Below are 12,839 nucleotides of genomic sequence, written 5' to 3'. Positions count from 1 at the left end.
GGCTCAATTCCAAGTACCATAAAACCTTTTGAGTGCCAACATGATGCTCTAGAAGTTTCAGATTTTATAGCATTTCAGATTTTCAGATAGGGACATTCAACTACTATATGTGTTGCCAAAGCGAGTATAGAGAACATTCTACTACTAAAGTCCATGTAAATATTCTAAAATTTGAAACACTTCCGGTTCCAAGCATTTTTAGATAAAGGATACATATACAGGACAACCTCAATTTCAGAAGGTTTTGCAAACCTCTTTATTGTACACTTAAAAATGGCACAAATGAAATACATGGACGGTTTATACTATACTTATACATGCTCAGTCAGTCTCCTCTTTTTTTTCTTTTTTTGGTACCGGGGATCGAACTCGGGTCCTTGTGCTTGCACAGCAGGCAGTGAAACCACTGAGCTAAATCACCGGCCCTAGTCTCCTCTGTTTAAATAAAAATCATTCAGTAAAAAAGTTGCTGTAAGAAGCAATTTCTTTTTTTTAATGTATAACTTTATTATCGCTCACTAAACACACATATACAAAAATTAAAATTATTCAAAGAAAAACAATGCAAGGGAAAAAAACTATAATAATATTCAAATATAACAGAACTCAACCAAAGCAAAACTGAAAAGTACTTGAACATTTTTCCATATAATTTTAAAAAAACATCTCAAGCATTAACAAGACATCAGAAGATGTGATTTGTTTTAGAAAGATTTTCAAAACTAATATTGGACAAATAGTGATCTGGGGAAAAAATTCTAATTTACTAGTGGACTGCACATAGGCTAAATGTTTTTAAATTTAAATTTCAATAGTCATGTGACACGTGATGGAAATATAATCTGAGAAATATATTATTAGGCAATTTCATCCATGTGCATCGCAAAGTACCACAGAGTGCCAACTTCTAAGTGCAAACTGAAAAGGTATACATCAATCATCTGTGATGGCCACTTGACATTATCCAAATACGCAGTTAAACACGAGATACATGAGGCTACCACTGGCATAGTGGCACACTGTTTTACAGTAAACTTTTATTATATAAGTAGGATTACGGTCTAAAGGATGAAAAACACAGCATGTTATGGTGAATACCTAAAACAGTAACAGTCATTTTTATCACACTATCGAGTACTGTGTACTGTACATAGTTGTATGTGCTTCTTCTGGAAACATACCCTTGTCTCCTTTGATCCGTGACTCTTCCCAACCCACTGATGAGCTCCAGCCTAGTCTCTATCTATATCTCTTCCTATAGTTTTAAACACAATCTATATATGGATTCTTTCCAGATTCCAGCCTGTGCCTGATCTCTCCCGTTCCCCTCCTGGCACCCCTATCCCTTTGAACCTTTCCTTCGTATTTCAAATTATCCATCATTCATTTTAATCACTTTAATCCTTAAATACACTTTCAGTTTCTCACACTAGAGAAACTATTTGGTATTTACACATGTGTGTCCTATTTATTTCACTTAAGAGCATGGCCTCAACATGCATCCATTTAGCTATAAAAATGTCTCTAGTTTCTCGTATGGCTGAGTAGTACTCCATTTTATAAAAAACTACATCTTCTTTATCCAGTCTCCAGTTGATGGGCACTTGGGCTGTTTCCAAGCTTTAGCTATTACAAACTGTGTCGCTATAAACATGGGTGCACATATATCACTGTGGTATGATTCTTTTAATTCTTTTGTGAAGATAACCAGCAGGGGGACAGCTGGCTCAAATGGGACCTCTAAGCCTAGTTCTTTGAGATATCTCCATAGTGATTTCCAGTGGTTGCACCAGTCAGCATTCCCACCAATAATGGAGAAGGGTTCCTTTTTCCCCACAGCCCCGGCAGCATTTGTTATTGGATGATTTCTTTATAACAGCCAGTCTTTCTGGGGTGAGGGGAAATCTCAGTGCTGTTTTCATCTGTATCTCTCGAATAACCAGTGATGCTGAACATTTTTTCATATATTTATTTGCTGCTTTTACTTCTTTGTCTGAGAATGTCTGTTCATTTCAGATGCCCAGTTTTGAATTGGGTCTTTGAATTTGGGAGGTCTGATTTTTTTCCGTTTATATATTCTAGATTCTAGTCCTCTGTCTAAGGTGCAGCTGCTGAAAGTTTTTTCCCACATTGTAGGTTGTCTCTTAGCTCTGTTGGTGGTTTCTCTTGCAGTGCAGAAGCTTTTTAATAAGATGAGATCCCAGTTGTTGATTCTTTGTGCTAGTTCCTGTGCTACTGAGGTTTTATTCATAAAGTCTTTTCCCGTGCCAATGTCTTCAAGAGTACTAACTTATCTTCCAGCAAATTTAATGTTTCTGTCTTAATATTTAGATCTTTAATCCACTTCGATCTCAGTTTAGTGCATGGTGATAGATATGGGTCTAGTTTTAATCTTTGGTAGGTTGAAATCCAGTTTTTCCAACACCATTTATTACACAGGCTATCTTTCCTCCAGTGAGAATGGTTGGCTCCTTCGTCAAAGATGAGGTGGCTGAGTATAACTGTAGTTGTTTCTGCATCTTCTAATCTATTCCACTAATTCTTGGGTCTGTTTCTTTGCCAGTACCATGCTGTTTTTATCACAGTAGCTTTGTAGTACAGTTTCAAGTTGGGGATTGTAATACCCCCCGCCATGTCTCTGTTGCCTAGAATTTCTTTTGTTATTCTAGGTCTCTTCTTGTTCCAAATGAATTTCAATCGGCACTGTATTAAATCTATACAGTAGTTTTGGAAGTATGGCCATTTTCACTATATTGGTTCTTCCTACCCAGGAACAAGGGATGTCTTTCCATTTTCTTATATCCTCCTCAATTTCCTTTTTCAGAGTGCTATAGTTTTCAGTGTAGAGCTCTTTCGCTTCCTTTGTTAGACTGATTCCTAGATATTTCATTTTTTGGGATGCTATCATAAAAGGAATTGTTTCCCTAATTTCTCAGTGAGTCTATTATTTGTATATAAAAAGGCTATTGTTTTTGAATGTTGACCTTATATCCAGCTACTCTACTGAATCTGTCAATTTAAGTCTAGAAGTCTTTTGGCAGAGTTTTTTGGGTCGTCTATGTGAAGTAGCATATCATCAGCAAATAATGACAGTTTCACTTCTTCCTATCTTTATTCCTTTTATTTCTTTCTCTTTTCTAATTGCTGTGGCTAATGTTTCCAGAACAATATTGAACAAGAGTGGTGATAGTGGGCATCCTTGTCTTGTTCCTGATTTTAGCGTGAAAGTTTTCAGTTTTTGACCATTTAGTATGATGTTGGCTGTTGGTTTTTCATAGATAGCCTTAATCAAGTTGAGACAGACCTTCTATTCCAATTTTCTATAAGGTTTTTATCATGAATGGGTGTTGGATTTTGTCAAGTGCCTTTTCTGCATCTATTGAGATGATCATATGGTTTTTGTCCTTGACTGTTGATATAGTGTATTACATTTATTGATTTACGAATGTTGAACTATCCTTGCATCCCTGGGATAAATCCCACTTGGTCAGTGTATGATCTTCTTGATGATCCTTTGTATTCTATTTGCCCATATCTTATTAAGGATTTTTGCACCTATGTTCATTAGGGAGATTGGTCTGTAGTTTTTCTGGGTTGTGTCTTTATCTGGTTTGGGAATCAAAGTAATACTTGCTTCCTGGAATGAATATGGAAGCTTTGCTTCCCTTTCAATTTCCTTGATGAGTTTAAAGAGTAATGGTGTTAGTTCTTCTTTAAATGTCTTGTAAAATTCAGCAGTGAATCCATCCGGACCTGGGCTTTTCTTTGTTGGTAAATATTTTATTACATTTTCAATTTCACTCATTGTAATTGGGGTGTTTAGAATTTCCATATCTTCTTCATTTAACTTTGGCAATTCGTATGTATCTAGGAATCTTCCCATTTCTTCTGTTTTCCATTTTATTGAAGTAGAGGTTCTCGAAGTAGATATTGATGATCCTCTGGATTTCTGCTGGATCTGTTGTGACTTCACCTTTTTCATTCCTAATTGCAAGTATTTGTGCCTTTTCTTTCCTTTTTTTGATAAGGTTGGCTAACGGTTTATCGATTTTATTTATTATTTCAAAAATCCAACTCTTTGATTCATTGATTTTTTTTTGTATTGTTTTTTCAGTCTCCACTGCATTGATTTCTGCCCTGATCTTTATAATTTCCTCTCTTGTACAAGCTTTGGGTTTGTTATGCTCAAGAAGCAATTTCTTGATGTTGCTGACCTATAGCCAAAAGAAATTTCAAAGGGCCAACACTATTAGCTTACAGATGCTAACAGGTACTGAAGCCGATGATCATCCCCTATAATGTCTCTACTGTGAAGTTAAAGCACATTAGATTTTAATGATATAGAAGTACCTTTAATCAGTATTCAAAGCTAAAAGACCTAGTACAGCCACATTTCTATTTGTAAACTAGTGGTCAGACTAGTAGCTTTAGTTGAATACTTAGAAAATAGAAGTACCAAAGTTGCTGAACATTCCTTTTAGAAACTGAGGAACTGAACTGTACATTCATCATGTACTTCTAAAGTCAATAAATATGTGTAGCAGCTGTAACTTTCTACAGGGTTTCATTAAAGAATACAGCCTGGCAGTGGTACATGCCTGTAATCCCAGCTACTTGGAAACCTGAAGCAGGAAGATACTGAGTTTGAAGTCAATCTGGGCAACATACCAAGATCTGGTCTAATAAATAATAATAATTCTAATTCATAAAAGAGGTAAATTAAAAATCCAGACTTAGGGTGATGCAGTTCCCCAAAAGGATGAGGGTTAATATCCAAAATATGGTGAAGTAGTTCCCGAACTTTGCTGCCCAACAAAATCACCAAATAAGAATTTAAAAATGTGACACCTAGGTCACACCCCAAACCAATGAAATCAAAACATCAGAGTAAGAGTTCAGTGTCTTTTTATTTTCAAAGGTCTTCATGTGATTCCAATGTGCAGAAAAATGTGGGAAGCACTGTATAGCCGAGAGAATAAGACTTGTTTGATTCATACATTAATGATGTGACTTTAGCTAAATTAACCTCTCTGACACACTACACAATACCCTAACTTACAGGGCTTTTTGGTTTTGGGTTGGTTTTTAGTTTTGAGACAGAGTTTTGTTACATAGTTTAGTGTCCTGCCTCTCAGTTCCTGACTGCTGGCACTATCAACATGTGCCACCAAGCTCACAGGTGTTGTAATAATTAAAAGATACTATGTACAATGCCTGGATAATGTTTGAAGGAAAAAATACCCACAATGAATTCAACTAACTACTCCCTTATTTTAACAGTACTTATCAATGTTACGAATAAATCAAAGGCAATTATACCTGAAAGTGAGAACAAGTAACTGCATCACAGAATGGAAGAAGCATCTTTTATCCTACTGATTCTATCAATTTACATAATGCATTTAAAAGCTCCAAGACCTATTTGGTCTTAAATTTCTTTTCTAAGTGAAGGCTGACATTAAAAATTACAGAATTCATTCCAGGTTCAAATCTAGATAGAATAACAAACAGAACCCTAACTCTGACTCCCAATATAATACTTTTTCCATTTCCCATCAACAGAAGATCAGAATATACTCTCTTCAGCTAAACCTTTTTGTACAGCAATTGCAAAGTCCCTATTAGAAGAGCAATTGCAAAGTCCCTATTAAAGTCCCTTACAGCTCTTTCAAAGTGGAGGATAAGGTAAAAGATATTAATTACACTGAGTATTCAAACCCAACCACCTGATTATTTTGTCAGGTAAATCCTATAGTGTACTTCATGTTGATAAACAGACTACTAACCTGAAGACTGATATGAGCAAATCAATATCAAATCCATTTGTGTTAACTATGATCTAAAAAACTACCTTTAAAAAAGGTAGCTTACCAATGATTAGCTGTGTGTGCTGTGTGTGTATAGAGAAATTATTCCTTATGTCAACAGAGCCGTGGGTCATACCAGTGTATGCATTTGTCAAAACTGATCAGTCACACATTAAAATCAATAAATTTCACTGCATGTAAATTACACTTTAATTTTTAAAAAATTCCATTAGACCAGCATCTGTTAATATTGGTCATCCAAAATTGTTAAGAGCCACCTGAGACTGTGATAGGAACAGGAACAGAAAAGGGCATAATTTTATATCAGGTGTTCATTCATTAAAAGCTATGAAGTATTTATATAGCCCCAGAAAAATGTTTCTTAAATTCACAGACTGATTTATTTTGCAGTACTGGAGAACTCAAGGAGCACTGAGCTACACCACTAGCTCATTTTCTCTATTTTTATTCAGACAGGGTCTTGCTAAGTTGCCCAGGCTGGCCTCAAACTCAGGTGGGCACCATGACACCCTGATCAAGAATTGACTTTAAAGACTCAATTTGTAGCATTTGCTTCAAATTCTAGTTTTGTTTTTAGAGCCGGGGGCTGGGAGGGTTGCTGAGAACGGAACCCATGAATCCCACACACTAAGTATGTGTTCCACTACTGAGTCACAACCTAGCCTGGTTTTGTGTGTGTGTACATGGTGCTGGGAATCAGATTTCTGGATATTAAACATCCTTTCTGAATACTGACAACTCATGAGAAAATCTTAATTCTTCAGGTACCACTTAAACATACTTTGAAACAAAATGATTTAGTTCTAATAATGACTGAAACCAAGGAAGTAAAAACCCATACACTTTACATAGGTTCACAAGCCATTTATTACAAATAAGATACAAATTAATAATTTCCAACAAAAGCTATCCTACAATCCAAAAAGGATTCAGAAGGGAGAAGTATACCCTAAATCATAAACATCTAGTTAAACAATTCAAATTAATATGTCACTCCCATTTGGCTTTTGATTTAGTTTATTTTGCAGTCCTGAGGATGGATCCTAGGGCCTCCTGTATGGCAGGCAAGCACTTTACTGCTGAGCTACATCCCTGGCCTAGGTTACTTACATCTATGTAAGAGCTTTTCAGCTTCTCCATATGAGTCTATGTGCCACAGCATAAAGAAAATATGCCTCTCTCAGCACCAAATGAAAAGGTGTGGCATATGTGAAGAGGCAGGATGTGACTCTGACTTAAAAATTAATAATGGCTCTCAGAAGAACTGGTAGTTTAGAGGGAACTCTAGTAATACCTTTGGGACTCAAGAGTCTAATTTGTAATGTACGGTGATGAGGAGAAATTGGGCTACATACATCGCTCAGGTTTTGTCCAGCTCAAAAAAATGCTACTTCTTATTCTATAAGATAATAATACAAAGCATCTCTAGTACATCATGAAGTCAGTTATGCTTTGAGTCAAAAATAACATTTCTTATGCATCTAGTCCTCAGTAACACTGAATTCATATTTCAATGAATTCAACAGTTTTTGTTCTCTGGTAACAGTATTATAATCTTATCTGTGGGATGTTCAGTGCTAAAAAGACAATTTAAACTGCTCTTAACAGTGAAGATTAAGGATTAACTAGTACTTTATTAGTTAACTTATGGAATATCTGACATTCATTAGGGAAAGGACAAAAAACATGGTTAAGGCCACATGTGAGGATGCACCTGCAATCCAATTCCAGCACTTAGGAGGTTGAGGCAGAAGGATCATGAGTTCAAGGTCGATCTACATAACAAGCCCTGTCTCAAAAAAAACAAAACAAACTGCCCCGTTTTCTAGTCACTATCTCAACAAAATTAGGAAATCATTAAATCAGTACCTTTTTATTTTATAGATGAAGAAACTACAGGTTCAACGTAGCTAAGAGACTGAGTCTAGATCACTAGTAATACTTAGCAGATCTTGAGTTCAATCCTAACACCTAACTGCCTAGATAAACTTTTTACCATAATTGTTTCTTTAAAAAACATGTGAATTCAATTCAGTGTTACAGAAAAAAAAGAAAAAGAGTTGTAACAGAAACAGTAATTTTTTTGGTTCCGGGGATCAACCTCGCTCGGGACCTTGCGCTTCCCAGGCAGGCAGCAGAACCACTGAGCTAAATCCCCGGCCCTGACACAGTAATTTTAAGTGAGCTTCCAGATGACAATTCATAAGGTGCCAGGATTTAGTTCCTTAAAATACCAAGACACTGGATGCCACCATTGCTTTCACACTGGATACTAGGCTTCTGCCTAATAATAGGTACCTCAAATTACACAGGAAGAACCTGAATAGACAAGTCAGCTATGTAGGCCAGGTATTACTGAACCCTTGTTTTAGGATATCCCAAAGTACAGTACCTTAAAAATCCTATAAACAGAGTGTGTATGTGTGAGTGCGGTGGTGGAGTGTAAGAGGTAAATGTGGCAAAAAACGTACATTTTTGAAATTAGTGGGTTGGGTTTTTTTTGAAATTAGTGTTAATACTCCTAAAACTGGGTAATGCAGTCTGCCTGTTTAGTTAAACCTAAACAGCCAACTTAATTCAACATTAATAAATATTTACTTGGTAGTCTATTCTACATATAGTAAGAAGCTAGGAAGAGTTTGGCATTCAGATAATTTCAAGTAAATCTTTCTTGAAAACTGTCCATTCACACTTCATTTTAAAAGAAATGAACCACCTTTATTTCTATGTACCTGGTCCCTACTATTCCTGAAGTAATAGCATGCTTTCCCCACCCTTATCCAATTACATCCTTAGAGACTACTCCCAGAAGCCACACACTATTCTTGGATGTCCTCCCAAACCAGTTCACCAAGCTTTGTTCCTCAGAGCCAGATCCTGAAGTCCCATCTCCTCTCCCAAACAAGCCTTAAACTGAAAGCCAGGTTAATCTATTTAGCCCCACCCACAGAGAGTTTATAAAGTTTATAACTACCATAACTCTCTCTGCACTCACCATCTTATAATAAGCACCTATTAGTCTGCTTGCAAATCAATTTCATTTGTGTGCTTTTTTAGTATATTATTGCCCTCACTGGTCTGTATTGGTGTTGTCCTGAAATAAAAGCTACCAGATAAAAGAGGATGCTCTTAACATGGGGTTAGCCCTGAAAATGCCAGATGGGCAATGCTTCCTCCCCGCCCCCAACCCTGCAACCAGGGGATTGAACTTGGGTCCTTGAGCTTGCGAGGCAGGTGGTGGAACCACTGAGCTAAATCCCTGGCCCTGTTCAATGCTTTTTTGAAAATTATATCAAATACATTAAATCTCACACATTAAATCCAACTTAATGTGTGAAATTTATAAAATCTCCCAACATAGATGAATCTCAAAAGCATTATGAAAGGTGCCACATACAAATGACTTCATATTATACGTATGATTCTATTTGTAAGAAATTCTAGGAAAAACTACAGTGATGAAAAAGCAAATGGTGGTGGGGGGTGCTTGTTTCCCTACACAGTAAGTTTTTTTAAGGATGGGAATCATTAAAAGCTCAAATCTGGGCCATCTCAAATTAATCTTTGCTGCATCTAAGATAAATTTGGACTTTTCCAAATTATCATTTATAATCAGTAGTACACTTTATTATCCAATTTCTCCATTACAAATGTTTATTAAAAAATTTTAAAGTACACTGTCATTTTGCTTGTTTCCACTTCAGAATTATGGCAGGTAATACAATACTTAATTCGGAATGTGAAAAACAGAAATAGAAGAGGATACAATATCATTCTGCTTAATTCTTAACCATTCTATATCTTTTTGTAAATGTTGCTTTTGAATATTGCTGGAAAATGGTTAGGTTTTAAGATACATTTTAGACTATCCTGGGAAAGAGGTTCTTCAATCTTAAATCAAAAAAATTACTCAAAATAGTTTAACCGTTTGATTTTTTTTTTTAAGGCAGGGTCTCACTCTGTATAGTTCAGGCTGGCCTCGAACTCGCAGCAATCCTCCTGTCTCAGTCTCCCAAATGCTAGGATTGTAGGCATGTGCCACCAAATCTTGTTCAGTTTAACCATTTGCAAGGAAACAGTATCTTTTTATCTGATCACCTTTCATCGTGACTACGTTTCTATTTGCACTCACCAACATGCAATTCCCCAAAATGCCACAATTTCCCTGATGTGAAGTTTTGCGGATAAAACAACTCAACAGGTTACAATTACTTATTAAACTGTGTTTAAGTGGCGCTTTCTTGTAAAACAACTGGCCTGAGTACATTTCAACATAGATGGTGCTGCTCAAACGGCCTTTGCCATTCATTACCCATTAAGACTTAGTACAAATTAATATTACCAAGCATCACTGTTCAAGAAAGGGGTAATTATCACCTTTGAGAGAAATGGGAAGGACTTTTAACAATTTCGTGTTGCATCTGGTGCAGAGATCACAAACGTAACTGTCATCTCCTTCCTTGAACCCCACCGGCTGCTGAAGCTTTATTCTTGGTTTTCTAAAAGGTTAATCCACTCAGGGCTGCTAAAGGAAGACTCAAGGACACATAATTTGTAGCTGAGAAAAGGGCAGGAATATGGGACTGAGTCACGTCGTTCCGCCATTTTCTAAGCGGAGGAGGAAGACATGTTGGAACAAAAACACAACAAAAGAGCAGCCATTTCCCAAGCCAGCTCCAATAGCAACCCGAACTGGCTGAGCCCGGTCATTCGGGCACCTTTAAATCCACTTCTCTGGACAAACCTAAGAACATCAGGGGTGCCGCCGTGAAGAGAGCAGCAGCCAACTCTTCCGCGTAGGGATCGAAAATGACCTGCACACTCAGCTGCGAACCAAAGCCTCAGGGAGAGGAAAGACACCGCGAGCTGAAGACCGGAATGTAACACGCTGAAATTTTCAACTAAGTTGGAAACTCAAATTTACCCAGTGATTAGGATGACTAATGGTTGACAGAAAACCACCGGCCGTAGGGAAGCAAAGTACAGTAACTCGATATCAGGACCCGGATCTCGCTGGTCCCCATTTCCCCATTCCTGCCTCCCACGGCCACCTACGTGCGAGCGCGTCCTTACCTTATGTGGGGGATGCCGACCCCACCTTGAAGAATCTTATAGAGTTTGCTCTCGTACAGCAACTGGGGATGCCTGGCCTTCTGAGACTCTAGCTTCACTGCCACTTCCTGCAGGGTAAAGAGGGGATGATGGCATCAACATCCCTACAGATTCAATGTCACTTGGGGAAGGAGAGGGGTCGGTAGCAAAGCTCCAAGTTGTGACTACAAGGAGGGAGTGGAGGGCTGGGAAGAGAAAGCTCTCGTTGTAATTACAGAAGCAAGGCAGCCAGCCCCAAAGGCCTCTTCAGGGGGTAGTGACGAAATCCACACGTCCTCTAAATCTAAATGAAGGGAAACGATTCATCCAGAAACGTAAGGCGACATCTGGGGGGACCTAGGCGATCGGAAACTGTCCAAATTGGAATAAGAACCCCAGCAGGATTAAATATAAAGAAAAACACAGGCATCGCGGAGTTTCGCCCCTCTCGCCTTAACGGTTTAAACATTTTTTCTCTTTGACCAAAGGACATCAAAGAGACATTTTTAACAAGCTGGGAAACTTCACAGCTGACTCAACCTTCCCGCCGGGATCTTTGCCTTTTAGGGAAGGAGAGCGGGGGAGGATGGCTCTGGCCGCCCCGGTGCGTGCGCTCGGTGGGAAGAGGCCGAGCAGCTCGGGGGCTGGGAGGGGGCGAGGAAGGCGACGCGCTACCCCGGACCCTACCCCGGATGGTTACCTCGCCGTTGGTGATGTTAATCGCCAGGTAAATGTCCCCGAAGGAGCCAGACCCGATCTTCCGCACCAGTTTATATTTCCCTCCGACAATGAATTCGGCCTTGGAGCCGCTGCTGCTCGCCATCCTGGGAGACGAAGATGGAGCCTGGGGCCAAGCCCCGACGCCTGAGGGGAGGACGAAGGCCCTGGCGCTCGTCCACTGAGCACGGCTACGGAGGGCGCAGGAACTGAAAAACGGAGGCCTTTCCTGGCGTTACAGGGTCCAGAATCGGCCAAGGGAAAGCCGATTGCCGTCGCTCAAGTCAGATCTTTTTTTTTTTTGCCAGGCCGCAGTCTGTGAGGCGTTTCTCGCTGTTACTTGAGTGAGGCTACTTGTTTCCGGGCGGCAGCCGCTGCTTCGCTTTCACAGCAACCTAGCGGGCTGGAATAAGGGCGCGCGGTGAGTTAGGGCGGCGATATCGCGGCCACCACTGCCGCCGACTCCAGGCCGGTGAGACCCCTGTCACTCCGCCGACGCCGCCATCTTGTTACTCCGGCTCTAACTAACACAAAATGCCCCCAGTCCCCGGGAGTCGCTTCTTCACAGCGCAGGGCACTCTGGGAAAGGGATCGCGAGCGCTAGCCCCGAAGGGTCGGCAGCGAGAAAGAGGGCGGAACCGGACCCGTGAGAGTGGCGGCCTAAACTCCGAGCGTCACTCCGTCACCGCCCAGCTGCGCACGCGCTGCAACACCTGCTGACTGCGCAGGCGTGGTGTGGCCTAGTCTCACCCCCGCCCCGGGCTCTCTTCCACTTCCGGTCCTTGACTGTTACATTCTTGCTGCCTATTAGTCTCTTGGGTCCTACCCGGTCTCTGTAAAGGCTGAGTGGCTTGGGGCTTGGAGATCACGTTAGGCAGGGATCACCTTCATTTTTTTTGCGGTAGACAGATTCTTCAGGTCTGCTTCGGAATTGGGTACTGACCTTTAGTCTTTGAGAAGATTTTTAACCTTTGATCTTTCTCTGGGCCACTCCCCTGGGCCGGCCTGCTCCAGCCAGTTTCTGTTTGGAAAGAGGTTGTCGCCTCTCGTGGAGAGGCAGAGAAAAGCAGCCCTGGGCGAGCTGGGTTGAAAGGAAGGGACCTTGGTTTTAGCAGATCCTCGCCGATTACTAGTGGTTAGAATTCTAGTCTCTACAGAGTGTCAAAAACCCTCCTTTTTTATGACATGGGAAAAGCAGGGATT

General features: G+C 39.9%; 1 protein-coding gene across 10 annotated transcripts in view; it reads right to left on the bottom strand.

Annotated features, from left to right (window-relative positions):
* Csnk1a1 (casein kinase 1 alpha 1) overlaps positions 1–12,555 on the bottom strand; it is a 47,753-nt gene extending 35,198 nt beyond the window's left edge. For 2 of the 10 annotated variants that reach the window (XR_015438838.1, XR_015438839.1), the window contains exons 1-2: positions 11,620–12,555; positions 10,902–11,008 (exon numbers count right to left, since the gene is read on the bottom strand). Coding sequence is in view for 5 of the 10 variants with exons in the window: in XM_087180603.1 (XP_087036729.1) it covers positions 10,902–11,008; positions 11,620–11,742 (230 nt within the window). In the remaining 5 variants the exon portion in view is untranslated. The remainder of the gene's footprint in view (positions 1–10,901; positions 11,009–11,619) is intronic. The other 8 variants (XR_015438840.1, XM_087180603.1, XR_015438841.1 and 5 more) reach the window with 7 other exon arrangements.
* Between the last annotated feature and the right edge of the window lie 284 nt (positions 12,556–12,839).

The sequence above is a fragment of the Heterocephalus glaber genome, unplaced genomic scaffold (genome assembly GCF_053883595.1).
Source record: "Heterocephalus glaber isolate CG9 unplaced genomic scaffold, H.glaber_assembly_v1.0 deba00001463, whole genome shotgun sequence".
Classification (NCBI taxonomy): domain Eukaryota; kingdom Metazoa; phylum Chordata; class Mammalia; order Rodentia; family Bathyergidae; genus Heterocephalus; species Heterocephalus glaber.
Note: the sequence above shows the minus strand (reverse complement) of the source record. Positions and strands in the feature narration are given on the sequence as shown.